This window comes from Pristiophorus japonicus, chromosome 6, assembly GCF_044704955.1.
Source record: "Pristiophorus japonicus isolate sPriJap1 chromosome 6, sPriJap1.hap1, whole genome shotgun sequence".
In the NCBI taxonomy this organism is placed as follows: domain Eukaryota; kingdom Metazoa; phylum Chordata; class Chondrichthyes; family Pristiophoridae; genus Pristiophorus; species Pristiophorus japonicus.
Window position 1 is genome coordinate 243,503,664 of NC_091982.1, and position 20,585 is coordinate 243,524,248.

General features: G+C 45.3%; 1 protein-coding gene across 10 annotated transcripts in view; it reads right to left on the reverse strand.

Moving 5' to 3' along the window:
- Positions 1-20,585, reverse strand: part of LOC139266014 (traf2 and NCK-interacting protein kinase-like) — a 231,688-nt gene that overhangs the window by 2,447 nt on the left and 208,656 nt on the right. For 9 of the 10 annotated variants that reach the window (XM_070883765.1, XM_070883761.1, XM_070883759.1 and 6 more), the window contains 5 exons: positions 17,858-17,992; positions 14,824-14,924; positions 14,588-14,737; positions 1,423-1,582; positions 1,188-1,327 (listed from right to left, as the gene is read on the reverse strand). In XM_070883765.1, the coding sequence (XP_070739866.1) occupies positions 1,188-1,327; positions 1,423-1,582; positions 14,588-14,737; positions 14,824-14,924; positions 17,858-17,992 (686 nt within the window). Of the gene's footprint in view, positions 1-1,187; positions 1,328-1,422; positions 1,583-14,587; positions 14,738-14,823; positions 14,925-17,857; positions 17,993-20,585 lie in introns of those variants that run through there. The other variant, XM_070883766.1, reaches the window with a different exon arrangement.

Here is a 20,585-nt window from a genome sequence, read left to right on the forward strand (position 1 = left end):
TTGTAGACTCTGTGTCCTCCTCACAACTTGATATATTTCCAAGTCAGGATGGTGTATGATTTGGAGGGGAACTTGGAGGTGATAGTGTTCCCGTGCACCTGCTGCCCTTGTCCTTCTATTTGTGAAGTCGCAGGCTTGGAAGGTGCTGCCGAAGAATCCTTGGCGAGTTGCTGCAGTGCATCTTGTAGATGCAGCCACAGTGCACCGGTGGTGGAGGGAGTGAATGTTGAAGGTGGGGGATGGGGTGCCAATCAAGCGGGCTGCTTTGTCCTGGATGGTGTAGAGCTTCTAGAGTGTTGTTGGAGCTGCACTCATCCAGGCAAGTGGAGAGTATTCCTGACTTGTGCCTTGTAGATGGTGGAAAGGCTTTGGGAAGTCAGGAGGTGAGACACTTGCCGCAGGGCTGGAGGAGATTACAGAGATAGAGAGGGGCGAGGCCATGGATGGATTTTAAAACAAGGATGAGAATTTTAAAATTGAGGCATTGCTTAACCGGGAGCCAATGTAAGTCAGTGAGCACAGATCGTGATGGGTGAATGGGACTCGGTACGATTTAGAAGACGGGCAGCAGAGTTTTGGATGACCTCAAGTTTATGTAGGGTAGAACATGGGAGGCCCGCTTGGATACATTGGAATAGTCAAGTTTAGAGTAACAAAGGCATGGATGAGGGTTTCAGCAGTGGATGAGCTAAGTCAAGAGTGGTGACAGGCGTTGTTCCAGAGGTGGACATAGGCGGTCTTAGCTATGGCGTGGATGTGTGGTTGGAAGCTCATCTTGGGGTCAAATAGGACACCAATGTTGTGAACAGTCTGGTTAAGCCTCAGATGGTTGCCAGGGAGAGGGATACATCGATGGCCAGGGAATTACAGATACCCGGGAGTGAGTTACAGACTGCAATCTGATGGAGGGGTTCGTTGGTGGCAGGTGGGGAGGGGTGTTATATCTAGAACAGATAGCTGGGAGAGAGTTGGGACCTCCCTTGTTTGCAGAGCTCAGCACCACACTCAATAGCAAATAACCCGACAGCCATCAGGGGAATTGGACCCTGGAGTTCGAACTGATTTTCACTTGTGGTTTTGTCCCAGGGTAAATGTGGGTTCAGTGAGGCCTCAGGGTCAGTGTGGGGTTCCCCCCCCCCCCGCCCCAGGGTCATGCAGTGTAAGTTGGAGGAGGAGAAGCGTCTTACCTTGTCGTTCCGCTCACAAAGAAACTTCAAGCGTTGAGCTCTCTTGTGCATGAAAACTCCGTCGAGGTGGCCCGTCTCCACTGAGCGAATCTCAATGGCCTTCTCGCCCCAGCCCATGATCTGGCTGGAATGGATGTACGCTGTGGGGGATCAAGCAGATGCTGCATTACCCGGCTCACTGTGACCCGAGGGACAGGAAAACAATTGGAAGAAGGCAGGCTCACTGCGCCCTTACCGACAGACGTGGGCATCTCGCCCCACTGCAGCACAATGTCCTTGGTGATTCGCCCGTATGTGTTGACGTACACCCCCTCATCCTCGTAACACAGCAGCATTTCCATTCCATCCGTTTTAGGAAGAATGATGAGAGCGTGAGGTGTGATGTTGCCCTGAATCTGGTTTTAAAAATTTCACAAAAAAAATGATTAATGAAAAGGAACGACGGACGATCTCAGGACATCCCAAATGTTCTTTACATTCAATGAAGTACTTTTTGATGTGTAGTTACTGTTGTAATGTAGGAAATGGGGAAGACAATTGGCGTCCAGCAAGATACCACAAACAGCAATGAGATAATGTCCAGATAATCTGTTTTATTTTCAGTGATGTTGGTTGAGGGGTAATATTGGCCCAGGGAGAACTCCTCCTGCTCTTCTTCTAAATAGTGCCATGGGATCTTTTACATCCAGAGATCCAAAACTCTACTGCCTGTATCCTATCCTACACCAAGCCCTGCTCACTCATCACCCTTGCCCCCGTTGAACTTCTCCCAACATCGCCCAATTTAAAATTATTCAAATCTATTCACGCCCTCTCTACTTTTCCAAACTCCTCCGAACTTGCAACCTTCCCTGGACTGTGTTCCTCTAACTCCAGCCCCTCCCTTCATTGGCTGCAGCCATTTAGGATATGCAATCGCAACCACCGAACCCCTCTACCTCCACCTCTCTCTCCTCCTTTAAGATCCTCCTTTTGATCAAGCGTTTCTGGTCTGATTTAAGCCCGTGAAGCACCTTGGGACATTAATGGCACTTTTAAATGCAAGTTGTCCTTGTGGATTGTCCTCTCTCCAACACAGGCCACCTCTTGCATCCTTATTTGCTATTTCTACCCCAACGCCACCCCCCCCCCCCCCCACCAGGGTCTGCTGATTATTTCTCAGGATGTGGGCATCATTGGCAAGGCTGGCATTTATTGCCCGTCCCGAGTTACCCTGAGAAGATGGTGGCGGGCCACCTTCTTGAAAGCAGTTTTTGATACAACCGATCATCTTGCTAGGCTACTTCTGAAGGCAGTTAAGAGTCAAGCATGTTGGTGTGCGAATGGAGTCACATATAGGCCCAGACCAGGTAATGACGGCAGGTTTCCTTCCCTAAAGGGCATTGAGTGAACCAGTTGGGTTTTACGTCAATCCGACAGCTTCATGGTCACGATTATAGATATCAGATTTTTTAAAAACGCCAATTGAAATTCTTAAACCTCCACTATCGGATGTGGACTCACATTCTCTAGATTATTGGTCCAGGCCTCACGATTACTAGTCCAGTACAACACTGCACCCATGCTATATAGGAGCAGTATTATTGCCTTGAAGAGACTTGAACGCCAGGGTTAAGAGCTGCCGAGAAGAAAAAGTGGGATGACAGAAGAGGAAGTACACAGGACCAGGAGGAGGCCATTGTGACCCGCAAGCCTGTCCTGCCATTCAATGTGATCATGGCTGATCTGTGGCCTAGCTCCATATACCTGCCTTAGGCCCATATCCTTTAATACGTTTGGTTAAAAAAAAATCTGTCCATCTCAGATTTAAAATTAACAATTGACCTAGCAACAACTGCCATTTTCAGAAGCTTGCTGAACATAAGAACATAAGAAATAGGAGCAGGAATGGGCCATACAGCCCCCCGAGCCTGCTCTGCCATTCAATAAGATCATGGCTGATCTTCGACCTCAACTCCACTTTCCCGCCCGATCTCCATATCCCTCGATTCCTTCAGTGTCCGAACATCTATCAACTGAGCCTCCACAGCTCTCTGGGGTATAGAATTCCAAAGATTCACCACCCTCTGTGTGAAGAAATTTCTCCTCATCTCAGACCTAAATGGCCGACCCCTTATCCTGAGACTGTGAACCCTGGTTCTAGATTCTCCAGCCAGGGAAAACAGCCTCCCTGCATCTACCCTGTCAAGCCCTGTAAGAATTATATATGTTTCAGTGAGCAGGTAAGAGAGGGCGACAAAGGAGAACAGGGTAACTACATTTGACGTCGCAGGAAAGTAGGGAAGTGATTGGTTGGTGAGTTTTTCTCTCTTTTCTTGCTTTAAATTAAGCGCCTTAGATTAGGGGCCGGGATTAATAACTAAAAACGAAATCTAATTAATTAAATACATTAGAGATGGCAGGACAGGTGGTGTGTTTCTGCTGTTGCATGTGGGAGCTGGTTGACCCCATCGAGGTCCATCGCGATCACATCTGCAGCAAGTGTCTGCAGCTCGAAGAACTGCGGCTCCATGTTGATGAGCTGGAATCCGAGCTGCAGACACTACGGCACATCAGGGAGGGGCAGAGTTACCTGGACGTTGCGATCCAGGAGCTAGTCACACCAATTAGAGTAATTAATTCAAATTCGATCCATGGTCAAGGACAAGAGGGTGTGAATGAGGATGGTAAGGGGACCCAGTAGATAGTCATGGAGGAGCCTTAGCCAACAGGTTCGGGGCTCTTACTCCCTGTGTGGACGAGAGCAGGGACTACAGGGAGGATGAGCAAACTGACCACAGCACCATGGTACAGGGGGCCATTCAATTGGGAGGGAGTAAAAAGAAATGGTGTAGTGGTAGGAGACAGTATTAGGGGGATAGATAAGGTTCTCTGCAGCCGAGAACGTGAGTCCCAAAGGCTGTGTTGCCTGCCTGGTGCCAGGGTTAAGGACATTTCCTCAGGGCTGGAGAGGAAGTTGGAGTGGGAGGGGGAAGATGCAGTTGTCGTGGTCCACGTGGGTACCAGTGACATAGAAAAAGGTTCTGCTGAGGGATTATGAGCAGCTAGGGGCCAAATTAAAAAGCAGAACCACAAAAGGTAATAAATCTCTAGATTACTACCCGAGCCATGAACAAATTTGCATAGGGTAAGTAAGATCAGAGTGTTAAACATGTGGCTCAAAGACTGGTGTGGGAGAAATGGGTTTCAGTTCATGGGACACTGGCACCAGTACTGGGGCAAGAGGGAGCTGTTCCGCTGGGATAGGCTCCACTTAGACCGTGCTGGGACTAGGGTCCTGGCGAATCAAATAACCAGGGCTGTAGAGAGGGCTTTAAACTAATTCGTGGGGGGGGGGGTGTTCAGGTGAGCGGAAATTAAAAAAAGTCGAAGAATAAGGGAATAAGGAGAAGGCAATAGATCAGGGTAGCACTGGGGAAAATGAAAACCAGAGTGGGCCAGGAAGGGACAGAATGTATAAACATGAAGGTGAATCAGAAAGTGGGGTCAAAACAGGAAAAAATGATAAAAAAACAAATTTAAAAGTTCTTTATCTGAATGCACGTAACATTCGTAACAAAATAGATGCGTTGACGGCACAAATAGATACAAATCAGTATGATTTGACAGCCATTACAGAGACGTGGTTGCAAGGTGACCAGAACTGGGAACTAAATATTCAGGGGTTCTTGACAATCCGGAAGGACAGACAGACAGGAAAAGGAGGTGGGGTAGCTCTGTTAATAAAGGATGAGATCAGTGCGTTCGTGAGAAACGATATTGGCTCCAAAGATCAAGATGTTGAATCAGTTTGGATGTAGATAAGGAATAATAAGGGGAAAAAGTCACTGGTGGGCATAGTCTTTTGGCCCCCTAACAGTAGTTACACCGTTGGATGGAGTATAAATCAAGAAATATTGGAGGCCTGTAATAAAGGAACGGGAATAATCATGGGTGATTTTAAACCTTCATATTGATTGGACAAAGCAAATTGGCTAGGGTAGCCTCGAGAAAGAATTCATAGAATTTATCTGGGATAGTTTCCTTGAACAGTACATTGCAGAACCAACCAGGGAGCAGGCTATCTTAGATCTGGTACTGTGTAATGAGACAGGATTAATAAATGATCTCGTAATAAAGGATCCTCGAGGAATAAGTGACCATAACATGGTTGAATTTCAAATTCAGTTAGAGGATGAGAAATTTGGATCTCAAACCAGTGTCCTAAGCTTAAATCAAGGAGACTACAAAGGTATGAGGGCAGAGTTGGCTAAAGTGGACTGGGAAAATAGATTAAAATATGGGATATTTGATGAGCAGTGGCAGACATTTAAGGAGATATTTCATAACACGCAACAAAAATATATCCCAATGAGAAGGAAAGATTGTAAGAGAAGGGGTTAAACATCCGTGGCTAACTAAGGAAATAAGGGCATACAATGTGGCCAAGACTAGTGGGAGGCCAGAGGACCGGGAAACGTTTAAAAGCCAGCAAAGAACGACTAAAAAATAATAGAGGGAAGATAGATGATGAAAGTAAATTAGCACGAAATATAAAAACAGATAGTAAGAGTTTCTACAGGTACATAATAAGGAAAAGAGTGGCTAAAGTAAATGTTGGTCCCCTAGAGGATAAGACTGGGGAATTAATAATGGAGAACGGGGAAATAGCAGAGACGTTGAACAAGTATTTTGTATCGGTCTTCACAGTAGAAGACACTAAAAACATCTCAATACTGGGTTATCAAGAGGCTATAGGGAGGGAGGAACTTAATATAATCACGATCACTAATGAAGTAGTACTTGGTAAAATAATGGGACCAAAAGCAGACAAGTCCCCTGGACCTGATGGCTTACATCCTAGGGTCTTAAAAGTGGCTGCAGAGATAGTGGCTGCATTGGTTGTAATCTACCAAAATTCCCTGGATACTGGGGCAGTCCCAGCGGATTGGAAAACAACAAATGTATTTATTTAAAAAAGGAGGCAGACAAAAAGCAGGAAATTATAGACCAGTTAGCCTAACATCTGTCGTTGGGAAAATGCTGGAGTCCATTATTAAGGATGCAGTAGCAGGACATTTGGAAAAGCGTAATTCAATCAAGCAGATTTAGCATGGTTTTATGAAAGGGAAATCATGTTTGACAATTTTGCTGGAGTTCTTTGAGGATGTAACGAGCAGGGTGGATCAAGGGATCAGTGGATGTGGTGTATTTCGATTTGTAGAAGGCATTCAATAAGGTACCACATAAAAGGTTATTGCACAAGATAAAAGTTCACAGGGTTAGGGGTAATATATCAGCACGGATAGAAGATTGGCTAACTAACAGAAAACAGATAGTTAGGTAATTTTCCGGTTGGCAAATAGTGACTAGTGGGGTACCGCACGGATCGGTGCTGGATCCTCAACTATTTACAATCTATATTGAACACTTGGATGATGGGACCGAGTGTGTAATGTAGCCAAGTTTGCTGATGATACAAAGATAACATAAGAACATAAGAATTAGGAACAGGAGTAGGCCATCTAGCCCCTCGAGCCTGCTCCGCCATTCAACAAGATCATGGCTGATCTGGCCGTGGACTCAGCTCCACTTACCCGCCCGCTCCCCGTAACCCTTAATTCCCTTATTGGTTAAAAACCAATCTATCTGTGACTTGAATACATTCAATGAGCTAGCCTGAACTGCTTCCTTGGGCAGAGAATTCCACAGATTCACAACCGTCTGGGAGAAGAAATTCCTTCTCAACTTGATTTTAAATTGGCTCCCCCGTATTTTGAGGCTGTGCCCCCTGGTTCTAGTCTCCCCGATCAGTGGAAACAACCTCTCTGCCTCTATCTTGTCTATCCCTTTCATTATTTTAAATGTTTTTATAAGATCACCCCTCACCCTTCTGAACTCCAACGAGTAAAGACCCAGTCTACTCAATCTATCATCTCCGGAATCAGCCTCGTGAATCGTCTCTGTACCCACTCCAAAGCTAGTAATATCCTTCCTTAAGTAAGGTGACCAAAACTGCATGCAGTACTCCAGGTGCGGCCTCACCAATACCCTATACAGTTGCAGAAGGACCTCCCTGCTTTTGTACTCCATCCCTCTCGCAATGAAGGCCAACATTCCATTCGCCTTCCTGATTACCTGCTGCACCTGCAAACTAACTTTTTGGGATTCATGCACAAGGAACCCCAGGTCCCTCTGCACCGCAGCATGTTGTAATTTCTCCCCATTCAAATAATATTCCCTTTTACTGTTTTTTTCCCCCCCAAGGTGGATGACCTCACACTTTCCGACATTGTATTCCATCTGCCAAACCTTAGCCCATTCGCTTAACCTATCTAAATCTCTTTGCAGCCTCTCTGTGTCCTCTACACAACCCGCTTTCCCACTAATCTTAGTGTCATCTGCAAATTTTGTTACACTACACTCTGTCCCCTCTTCCAGGTCATCTGTGTATATTGTAAACAGTTGTGGTCCCAGCACCGATCCCTGTGGCACACCACTAACCACCGATTTCCAACCCGAAAAGGACCCATTTATCCCGACTCTCTACTTTCTGTTCTCCAGCCAATTCTCTATCCATGCTAATATATTTCCTCTGACTCTGCGTACCTTTATCTTCTGCAGTAACCTTTTGTGTGGCACATTATCGAATGCCTTTTGAAAATCTAAATACACCACATCCATCGGTACACCTCTATCCACCATGCTCGTTATATCCTCAAAGAATTCCAGTAAATTAGTTAAACATGATTTCCCCTTCATGAATCCATGCTGCGTCTGCTTGATTGCACTATTCCTATCTAGATGTCCCGCTATTTCTTCCTTAATGATAGTTTCAAGTATTTTCCCCACTACAGATGTTAAACTAACCAGCCTATAGTTACCTGCCTTTTGTCTGCCCCTTTTTTTTTTTTTTTAAACAGAGGCGTTACATTAGCTGCTTTCCAATCCGCTGATACCTCCCCAGATTCCAGAGAATTTTGGTAGATTATAACCAATGCATCTGCTATAACCTCCGCCATCTCTTTTAATACCCTGGGATGCATTTCATCAGGACCAGGGGACTTGTCTACCGTGAGTCCCATTAGCCTGTCCAGCACTACCCCCCTAGTGATAGTGATTGTCTCAAGGTCCTCCCTTCCCACATTCCCGTGACCAGCAATTTTTGGCATGGTTTTTGTGTCTTCCACTGTGAAGACCGAAGCAAAATAATTGTTTAAGGTCTCAGCCATTTCCACATTTCCCATTATTAAATCCCCCTTCTCATCTTCTAAGGGACCAACATATACTTTAGTCACTCTTTTCCGTTTTATATATCTGTAAAAGCTTTTACTATCCGTTTTTATGTTTTGCGCAAGTTTACCTTTGTAATCTATCTTTCCTTTCTTTATTGCTTTCTTAGTTATTCTTTGCTGTCGTTTAAAATTTTCCCAATCTTCTATTTTCCCACTAACCTTGGCCACCTTATACGCATCGGTTTTTAATTTGATACTCTCCTTTTTTTCCTTGGTTATCCACGGCTGGTTATCCCTTCACTTACCGCCCTTCTTTTTCAATGGAATATATTTTTGTTGAGCACTATGAAAGAGCTCCTTAAAAGTCCTCCACTGTTCCTCAATTGTGCCACCGTTTAGTCTGTGTTTCCAGTCTACTTTAGCCAACTCTGCCCTCATCCCACTGTAGTCCCCTTTGTTTAAGCATAGTACGCTCGTTTGAGACACTATTTCCTCACCCTCAATCTGTATTACAAATTCAACCATACTGTGATCACTCATTCCGAGAGGATCTTTTACTAGGAGATCGTTTATTATTCCTGTCTCATTACACAGGACCAGATCGAAGATAGCTTGCTCCCTTGCAGGTTCTGTAACATACTGTTCTAAGAAACAATCCCATATGCATTCTATGAATTCCTCCTCCAGGCTACCCCGTGCGATTTGATTTGACCAATCAATATGTAGGTTAAAATCCTCCATGAATGCTGCCGTTCCTTTTTCACATGCCTCCATTATTCCCTTGATTATTGCCCGCCCCACCGTGAAGTTATTATTTGGGGGCCTATAAACTACACCCACCAGTGACTTTTTCCCCCTACTATCTCTAATCTCCACCCACAATAATTCAACATTTTGTTCATTGGAGCCAATATCGTCTCTCACAACTGCCCTGATATCATCCTTTATTAACAGAGCTACCCCACCTCCTTTCCCTTCTTGTCTATCTTTCCGAATCGTCAGATACCCCTGTATGTTTAATTCCCAGTCTTGGCCACCCTGCAGCCACGTTTCTGTAATGGCCACCAAATCATACCCATTTGTAATGATTTGTGCCGTCAACTCATTTACTTTATTTCGAATGCTGCATGCATTTAGGTAGTGTTTTAATACTAGTTTTTAAACCATGATTTTTAGTTTTGACCCCTCCTGCAGCCCCTTTATATTCAGTGGCCCTTTGTTTTTTGCCTTGGGTTTTTCTGCCCTCCACTTTTACTCATCTCCTTTCTGTCTTTTGCTTTTGTCTCCTTTTTGTTTCCCTCTGTCTCCCTGCATTGGTTCCCATCCCCCTGCCATATAAGTTTAACTTCTCCCCAACAGCACTAGCAAACACTCCCCCGAGGACATTGGTTCCAGTCCTGCCCAGGTGCAGACCATCTGGTTTGTACTGGTCCCACCTCCCCCAGAACCGGTTCCAATGACCCAGGTGATGGGTGGGAAAGCGAATTGTGAGGAGGACACAAAAAAATCTGCAAAGGGATATAGACAAGCTAAGTGAGTGGGCAAAAATATGGCAGATGGAGTATAATGTGGGAAAATGTGAGGTTATCCACTTTGGTAGAAATAATAGAAAAGCAAATTAGAATTTAAATGGTGAAAAATTGTAAAGTGCTGCAGTACAGAGGAACCTGGGGGCCCTTGTGCATGAAGCACAAAAAGTTAATATGCAGCTATAGCAAGTAATCAGGAAGGCAAATGGAATGTTGGCCTTTATTGCAAGGGGGATGGAGTATAAAAGCAGAGAAGTCCTGCTACAACTGTGCAGGGTATTGGTGAGGCCACACCTGGAGTACTGCGTACAGTTTTGGTCTCCGTATTTAAGGAAGGATATACTTGCATTGGAGGCCGATCTGAGAAGGTTCATTAGGTTGATTCCGGAGATGAGGGGGTTGATTTATGAGGATCGGTTGAGTAGGTTGGGCCTATACACATTGGAGTTCAGAAGAATGAAAGGTGATCTTATTGAAACTTATAAGATAATGAGGGGGCTCGACAAGGTGGATTTTGAGACGATATTTCCACTCATAGAGGAAATTAAAACTAGGGGACATAGTCTCAGATTAAGGGGCCACCCATTTAAAATTGAGATGAGGAGAAATTTCTTCTGAGTTGTAAATCTGTGGAATTCTCTGTGGAGACTGGATCATTAAATATATTTAAGGTGGAGATAGACAGATTTTTGAACAATAAAGGAATAAAGGATTATGGAGAGTGGACAGGGAAGTGGAGCTGAGTCCATGATCAGATCAGCCGTGATCTTATTGAATGGCGTAGCAGGCTCGAGAGGCCAGGTGGCCTACTCCTGCTTCTATTTCTTATGTTCTTATGTAAACTCCAGAGACTATAAAAAGACCTGGTTCTGTATTTTTAATGGCACCTTTCATGACCTCAGGACGTCCCAAAGCGCTTTGCAGCCAATTAAGTACTTTATGAAGCGTAGTCACCGTTGTGACGTAGGAAATGCGACAGACAATTTGCGCACAGCAAGCTCCCACAAACAGGCGTGTAATAATGACTCTGTTTTTGTTATGTTGATTGAGGGATAAATATTGGCCAGGACACCGCAGATAAGTCCCCTGCTCTTCGAAATTTAAAGGCCTTGAAATCCCGACCTCCCTGGGTCCGTACGGAGTATGTACGGACCCAGGTATGCATCGCAAAAGCTGGTTTTCGGCGCACGATGCACATGCACTGAAAACCGGCTTTTCCGATCTGTCAAGCTCTGGCTTGACAGAGCGCACGTATCCCCACATTCAGGACATTCGCATGGGCCAGATTGCACTATTTGCCCAGCGAATGTCCTGAAAACTCTTATGCCTGGTAAAAGCAAGCGCATAGCCTACTTTTACCAGCATATGAGTTTTAAAACATACAAATAAAATTAAAAAACACAATTTAATGTTTAAAAACCCTGCCCATTAAGGTACGTTTATTTTAAACCATAATTAACAAACTTTTATTTAAAAATCGGAAAAATATATATTTTCTCTATTTAATTTAAATTAATGTTAAATATGTGATTTTTTTTATTGGTGTTTTGGTGTTGGGGGGGTTTCTCAATCATAATAATAAGAACTCCTACTTACGGAGTTCCCATTATGATGAATGAGAAAATACTTTATCTGGATTGGCTGCCCAGTGCCATGTGACTCCAGCTCCAGCATATATCCGGTCCAGACGTGAATGTGCCTCGATGCGCAGGGAGAGGAGGCCTCAGGACCGGGATCGCTAGAGGGCGCAGCAGGAAAAGTTAGGTGCGGATCTTTTTAGCCATTTTCTGCCGAGCGCCCGCAGGAAGCAAAGGACTGGGATTTCAGGGCCAGTACCAAGGAATATATTACATCCACCCAAGAGAGCAGATGGGACCTTGGTTTAACATCTCATCCAAAAGACGGCACTTTTAGGAGCATCAGCCTAGATTTTTTTTGTGCTCAATTCTCTGGAGCAGGATTTGAACGCACAACTTTCTGACTCACTGAGCCACAGCTGACAAATATAGGCTCATTCTACTCAATATTCCTTCGTAGGACAGCCCTCTCAGCCCAGAAATCAATCTAATGAACCTTCATTGCACCCACTCTAAGGCTAGTACATCTTTCCTTAGGTAAGGAAACCAAAACTGTGAACAGTACTCCAGGTGTGGTCTCACCTGGAGCTTCAAGAGTACAAGAGTAAAGATGTCACTGCAATTATATAGGGCCCTGGTGAGACTGCACCTGGAGTACTGTGTACAGTTTTGGTCTCCTTACCCAAGGAAGGATATACTTGCCATTGAGGGAGTGTAACGAAGGTTCACCAGACTGATTCCTGGGATGGGGGGGATTGTCGTATGAGGAGAGATTGAGTAGACTAGGCCTATATGCTCTAGAGTTTGGAAGAATGAGAGCTGATCTCATTGAAACATACAAAATTCTTACAAGGCTTGATGGGGCAGATGCATGGAGGATGTTTCCTTTGGCTGAGGAGTCTAGAACTAGGGGTCAGTCTCAGAATAAGGGGTCGGCCATTAAGGACTGGGATGAGAAGAAACTTCTTCACTTGGAGGGTGGTGAATCTTTGGACTTCTCTACCCCAGAGAGCTGTGGAGGCTCAGTTGAGTATATTCAAGACAGAGAGCGATAGATTTTTGGATATTAAGGGAGTTTGGGGATAATGCAGGAAAGTGGAATTGAGGTAGAAGATCAGCAATAGAAACATAGAAAATAGGTGCCGGAGTAGGCCATTCGACCCTTCGAGCCTGCACCGCCATTCAATGAGTTCATGGCTGAACATGCAACTTCAGTACCCCATTCCTGCTTTCTCGCCATACCCCTTGATCCCCCTAGTAGTAAGGACTTCATCTAACTCCTTTTTGAATATATTTAGTGAATTGGCCTCAACAACTTTCTGTGGTAGAGAATTCCACAGGTTCACCACTCTCTGGGTGAAGAAGTTTCTCCTCATCTCGGTCCTAAATGGCTTACCCCTTATCCTTAGACTGTGGCCCCTGGTTCTGGACTTCCCCAACATTGGGAACATTCTTCCTGCATCTAACCTGTCTAAATCCATCAGAATTTTAAACGTTTCTATGAGGTCCCCTCTCATTCTTCTGAACTCCAGTGAATACAAGCCCAGTTGATCCAGTCTTTCTTGATATGTCAGTCCCGCCATCCCGGGAATCAGTCTGGTGAACCTTTGCTGCATTCTCTCAATAGCAAGAATGTCCTTCCCCAAGTTAGGAGACCAAAACTGTACACAATACTCCAGGTGTGGCCTCACCAAGGCCCTGTACAACTGTAGTAACACCTCCCTGCCCCTGTACTCAAATCCCCGCGCTATGAAGGCCAACATGCTATTTGCTTTCTTAACCGCCTGCTGTACCTGCATGCCAACCTTCAATGACTGATGTACCATGACACCCAGGTCTCGTTGCACCTCCCCTTTTCCTAATCTGTCACCATTCAGATAATAGTCTGTCTCTCTGTTTTTACCACCAAAGTGGATAACCTCACATTTATCCAAATTATACTTCATCTGCCATGCATTTGCCCACTCACCTAACCTATCCAAGTCAATCTGCAGCCTCATAGCATCCTCCTCGCAGCTCACACTGCCACCCAACTTAGTGTCATCTGCAAATTTGGAGATACTAGATTTAATCCCCTCGTCTAAATCATTAATGTACAATGTAAACAGCTGGGGCCCCAGCACAGAACCTTGCGGTACCCCACTAGTCACTGCCATGATCTTATTGAATGGCGGAGCAGGCTCAAGGAGCTGAATCCTGCTCCTAATATTTATGTTATGTTCAATATTGGAAGAAAGATGGGACGTTCACTCGAGATCCAAAAATCACACCAGGTATTTGCAAGGATGGCTTTTGTGACCCGTCCCAATGCCTCATTTTGATTTGTAACTCATGGGTTGAGAGGCTAGAGAAACTGGGATTGTTCTCCTTAGAGGAGAGAATGTTAAGGGGAGATTTAATACAGTTGTTCAAAATCATGAAAGATCAAGATTGAGTAAATAGGGAGAAATTATTTCCAGTGGCTGTGACCAGAGGATACTGATTTGAGAACCTGAGGTAAGATGCAGAGAATTTTTCTACGTAGGGAGTGGTCATGATCTGGAATGCGTTGCTTGAATGGGCGGTGGAAGCAGATTCAACAGTAACTTTCAAAAGTGATTTGGATAAATACTTGAAATGAAAAAATCTGCAGGGTTGTGGGGAAAGAGCAAGGGGAGTGGGACTAATTGTTTTGCTCTTTCAAAGAGCCGGCACAGGCACGATGGGCCAATTGGCCTCCCTCTGTGCTGCATGATCTAAGTCACTACAACACAAACTTGTACTCAACATTGAAGGGTACCCCATTGAAGGAATGCACTGCCTGAAAGTTTGGTAGAGGCAGAAACCCTCACCACATTTAAAAAGTGCTTGCATGTGCACTTGAAGTGCCGTAACCTACAGGGCTACGGACCAAGAGCTGGAAAGTGGGATTAGATTGGATAGCTCTTTGTCGGCTGGCACGGACACGATGGGTTGAAATGGCTTCCTTCCGTGCTGTAAATTTCTATGATTCTCTGATAATTGCTTGGTGCACAGATTAGGTCAGAAGACTTCCCTACCAGACATCACACAGTCACGGAACAGCGGAACGTTACACTTACATGTGACGGTATATAAATGTCATAGACATTCCCTGAATCGACATCGATCACGTGGAAACCAGTGTTAGACCCATAGATAACCTTTAACCTTTGCCCCTCCTCCACCGTCAAGTCAACCAATGACGGCCTGTGCTGTAGATCTGCAAAAGACTGTTGAGAGAACCGCATTATTTGAAATGGTTGATGAAAGTTTTGCAAACACAAAGTAACAAGAGCTTGGTTTGTCACATTTGTACCTTGAAGGCCATGAACTTGTGATAAGGCTTTGGTGCCCAGGCATAAATCTCCACTGCATTCTTCAAAGCGATCACGAGAAACTTGATCCTCTCGTACTTAACTGCAAATTGGAAGGAAACAGCAGAGTTGAAGAAGTTTAAGGCAATTGGAGAAGGAACCCGAGGCGAGATGAGGAGAATTGTTTTTTTTTTTTTAAAATGCAGCAGGTTGTTGTGATCTGGAACTCACTGCTTGAAAGGGTGCTGGAAGCAGATTAAAAAAAAAAATTTGTTCATGGGATGTGGGCATCGCTGGCAAGGCCAGCATTTATTGCCCATCCCTAATTGCCCTTGAGAAGATGGTGGCGAGCCGCCTTCTTGAACCGCTGCAGTCCGTGTGGTGAAGGTGCTCCCACAGTGCTGTTTGGGAGGGAGTTCCAGGATTTTGACCCAGCGACGATGAAGGAACAGCCAATATATTTCCAAATCAGGATGGTGTGTGACTTAGAGGGGAACTTGGTTGTGTTCCCATGCGCCTGCTGCCCTTGTCCTTCGAGGTGGTAGAGGGTCGCATGTTTGAAAGGTGCTGTTGAAGAAACCTTGGCGAGTTGCTGCAGTGCATATTGTAGATTGTACACACTGCAGCCACGGTGTGCCGGTGGTGGAGGCATGAATGTTTACGGTGGTGGATGGGGGGCCAATCAAGTGGGCTGCTTTGTCCTGGATGGTGTCGAGCTTCTTGAGTGGAGCTGCACTTATCTAGGGAAGTGGAGAGTATTCTATCACACTCCTGACTTGTGCCTTATAGATGGTGGAAAGGTATTTGCGGAGTCAGGAGGTGAGACACTCGCCGTAGAATACCCAGTCTCTGACCGGCTCTTGTTGCCACAGTGTTTATGAGGCTGGTCCAGTTACGTTTCTGGTCAATGTCTTGATGTGTGTGGACATGGACTGCTCCATTATCTGAAGTTGCGAATGGAACTGAACATAGTGCAATCATAGCAAACATCCTCACTTCTGACCTTATGATGGAGGGAAGGTCACTGATGAAGATGATTGGGCCGAGGACACTGCTGTGAGGAACTCCTGCAGCAATGTCCTGGGACTGAGATGATTGACCTCCAACCACCACAACCATCTTCCTTTGTGCTCAGTATGACTCCAGCCAGTGGAGAGTTTTCCCCCTGATTCCCATTGACTTCCGTTTTACTCTGACTCCTCGATGCCACACCAGGTCAAATGCTGCCTTGATTCAATAATAACTTTCAAAAGGACTATATAGTTGAAAAGGAAAAACTTGCAAGAATGTGGGGAATAACGAGGGGAGTGGGACTAATGAGCTCTTTCCGGCACAAGCACGTAGGGCCGAATGACATCTTTTGGTGCTGTAAGATTTCACGGTTCTAAATGAGAACTTCTTGCTTGTGGGCCCCACAACAATTAAAAGAGCACTACTATCACCATGATAGATTAGATTGTCATTGAGTATGCTTTGTCTAATGCCCAGTCCCATAAATCAGTACTCACATTGCGTGTTTTACTTCCTTGGTTACTGAATGGTGGTAGATGTTTGTTAAGCAAATATACACGCGTTATGTACATTTACCTGCAAGACGTTTTCGACTAAAATAGTGTCGCATAGAAATAACACCTGTGCCTCGCCGGAGACTACCGTTGTACAACACTGCTCTACGCAAGCTGAGGTCGGGTGCAAAGCTGATCTGCTCAGTCTTTAGAGCGTGCATCTGGATGGCTCCACAAAGGCCAAGCAGTGAGTAACTGAGGCTCACACGCCAGGGAGATCCCAAGTCCAATCCCTGGCCTGTGCTGACTGAGCTAACCACAAGCCAGGGTGGCATTGGGAATGATGGGAATACCCTCAGTGCACCAGTTGAAGGACATTGGTCAGGGTTCCCACTCCAGAGTCCTGTGTGCTAACCAGTGACCCTGATGGACTTGCTCGGGTGCCCCCGTTGGGTGAAGATAGATTCATACCTGGAGTACTGTGACAGTTCTGCGCACTGCACTTCAGAAAAGGAGATATTGGTCTTGGAAGGAGCGCAGTGAAGATTCATCAGAATGTTACCAGGGCTCCAAGGATTAGATAATGAGGAAGGGTTACACAAACTAGGCCTGTATTCCCTGGAATATAGAAGGTTAAGGGGTGATTTCACGGAGGTTTTTAAGGATTTTGAAAGGAATTGATGGGGTAGATAGAGAAACCTTTTTCCGCTGATGGGAGAGTATAGGACAGGGAGACATAACCTTAAAATCAGAACCAGGTCTTTTAGGAGAAACATTAGGAAACACTTGTTCACGCAAAGGGTGGTAGAATTGTGGAACTCTCGCCCACAAAAAGCAGTATATGCAGGGGCTCAATTAATAATTTAAAATCTGATATCAATAGATTTCGAGATGCTGAGAGGCTGTTTCCCTGGCTGGAGAGTCTAGAACTAGGGGGCACAGTCTCAGGTTAAGGGGTCGGCCATTTAAGACTAAGATGAGGAGGAATTTCTTCACTCAGAGGGTTGTGAATCTTGGGAATTCTCTGCCCCAGAGAGCTTGGATGCTGAATCGTTGCGCATATTCAAGGTGTGAGATAGTTATATTTTTGGACTCTAGGGGAATCAAGGGATATGGAGATCAGGTGAGTAAGTGGAGTTGAGATCGAAGATCAGCCATGATCTTCTTGAATGGCGGAGCAGGCTCGAGGGGCCATATGACCCATTCCTGTTCCTAATTCTCATGTTATGTTTTTCTAGACAAGGGTATAGAAGGATATGGAGTCAAGGCAGGATGATGGAGTTAAGATACAGATCAGCCATGATCGCATTGAATTGCGGAACAGGCTCAAGGGCTGAATGGCCTCCTCCTATTCCTATCATGGGTTGTTGACCTCTACATGCCGAGAGAATATTTCTCCTCTTCAATGACCAATACTGTACTTTCCTTGTCGACCATTACTGTGCACAGACACATAAAGGGCAGTGAGAGTCACTAACATCTCATCAAGGAATACAGTGGTCAAGCAGCACAACTCAAATCTGTTACGTACCAACTTTGTAATGTATACAGCCCTCAAGGTCCCCAACTGTAGTCCAGCCCTGCTTCTTCTCCACCTCGGGGTCATTATGTAATATCCTATTCTTCAGCCAGGACAGGTAATACACCCGCAGTTTATTCTTCTTACCTGTGCAGTGGGGAATATTTATCAAAATTAATATACCTTCCTACAGCATGCAATCACAGTCCATCTCAAAGGGTTCCTAGGGCTTTCAAATTGCGAGAGAAAGTAAGATTTATTCATCACCAAAAGTCTTGAAAACCCAGCTGACAGAAAAAGACAACAGCAGAGACTACAGTGTCGGCATTTTCGCCTCAGAGTCAGAAGGTCATGGGTTCAAGTCTCACTGCAAAGACTTGAGCACATAAATCCAGACGGACACTCCCATTGCAGTGCTGAGGGAGAACTGCACTGTCGGAGGTGCCGTCTTTTGGATGAGACTTTAAACCTCTTGGGTGGAAGTAAATGTTCCCATGGCACTATTCGAAGAAGAGCAGGGAAGTTCTCTCCAGTGTCCTGGACAATATTTATCCCTCAACCAACATCACAAAAACAGTAATACAAAAGGCAAAATATTGCAAATGCTGGAAATCTGGGATATCAGCTGGAAAGCTCAGTAGTCGGGGTACAATAGTACAATGGTCACGTTACTGGACTATTAATCCAGAGGCCTGGAAACGCGAGTTCAAATCCCACCACGGCAGCTGGAGAATTTAAATTCAGTTACTTAAATAAATATGGAATAAAAAGCTAGTGTCATTAATGGTGATCATGAAACTACCTGTTTTACTAATGTTCTTTAGGGAAAGAAATCTGCCATCCTTACCCAGTCTGGTCTATGTGTGACTCCAGACCCACAGCAATGTGGTTGACTCTTAAAACTGCCCTGTGAAATGGCCCAGCAAGCACTCAGTTATACCAAACTGTTACTTTGAAGTATAATAATAACTTCTATTTATATAGTGCCTTTAACGTAGTAAAACGTCCCAACGCGCTTCACAGCAGTGTTAACAAGAAAAAACAGATAAATTTGACACCGAGCCACAAAAGAAGAAATTAAGGCAGATGACCAAGAGCCACATGAGGAGATATTAGGACAAAGAGGTAGGTTTTAAGGAGCGTCTTAAAGGAGGAAAGAGAGGTAGAGAGACGGAGAGGTTTAGGGAGGGAGTTCCAGAGCTCAGGGCCCAGGCAACTGAAGGCACGGCCACCAATGGTTGAGCAGTTATAATCAGGGATGTTCAAGAGAGCAGAATTTGATAATACATAGAAGTATACTATGAATAAAACTGAACGGACCAACCGGTATCGAACTAGGCACCGGACACGACAACGGCACACCCAGCCCAGTCAACCCTGTAAGGTGCTCCTCACTAACATCGGGGGGCTTGTGCTAAAATTGGGAACACTGTCCCACAGACTAGTCAAGCAACAGCCTGACACAGTTACACTCACAGAATCATACCTTTCAGCCCAGACTCCTCTATCACCATCCCTGGGTATGCCATGTCCCACTGGCAAGACAGGCCCACCAGAGGTGAAGGCACAGTGGTATACACCAAGTCCTGAAGGACATAGCTGCCAGACTGGGCCTGCGGCAGGTGGTGAGAAAACCAACACGAGGAAAAAACCTACTTGACCTCGTCCTCATAAATCTACCTGTCACAAATGCAGCTGTCCATGACAGCATTGGTAGCAGTGATCACCGCACAGTCCTTGTGGAGACAAACTCCCGTCTCCACACTGAAGACGCCCTCCATCGTGTTGTGTGGCACTACCACTGTGCTAAATGGGATAGATTCAGAACAGATCTAGCAGCTTAAAACTGGGTGTCCGTGAGGCTCTGTGGACCATTAGCAGCAACAGAATTGTATTCCACCACAATCTGTAACCTCATGGCCTAGCATACTCTACCATTACCATCAAGCCAGGGGACCAACCCTGGTTCAATGAGGAGTGCAGAAGAGTATTCCAGGAGCAGCACCAGGCGTACCTAAAAATGAGGTGCCAACCTGGGGAAGCTGTAACACAGGACTACATGCATGCTAGAGAGCGCGCTAAGCAAACCCACAATCGACAATGACGGAGCTCAGCTCGCCAGATCTTTGTCTTTCTAATGCAGGCCTTTGAATAATAACAAAAAGAGTTCTGATGAAAGATCATCGACCTGAAATGTTAACTGTTTCTCTGGTCACAGATGCTGCCTGACCTGTTGAGTGTTTCCAGCATTTTCTGTTTTTATTACAAAATTCACAAGTCCCGAGCTAAACCTACATTGGCTCTTGGTCCAGCAACGCTTGGAGTTTAAAATTCTCATCCTTGTGTTGGAATCCCTCCATGGCCTCTCCCCGCCCGATCTCTGTATAACCCTCCAAGATCTCTGCGTTCCTCCAATTCTGGCCTTGCGAGCAGATCCAATTTTAATTGTTCCACCATTGGCGGCTGTGCTTTCAGCTGCTTGGGCCCTAAGCTCTGGAATTCCCTCCCTACACCTCTCTATCTCCTGTCTCCCCTTTAAGACACAAGAAATAAAAACAGGAGTAGGCCATACGCCCCCTCGAGCCTGCTCCGCCATTCAATATCATGGTTGATCTGATAACATAAGAATTAGGAACAGGAGTAGGCCATCTAGCCCCTCGAGCCTGCTCCGCCATTCAACAAGACCATGGCTGATCTGGCCGTGGACTCAGCTCCACTTACTCGCCCGCTCCCCGTAACC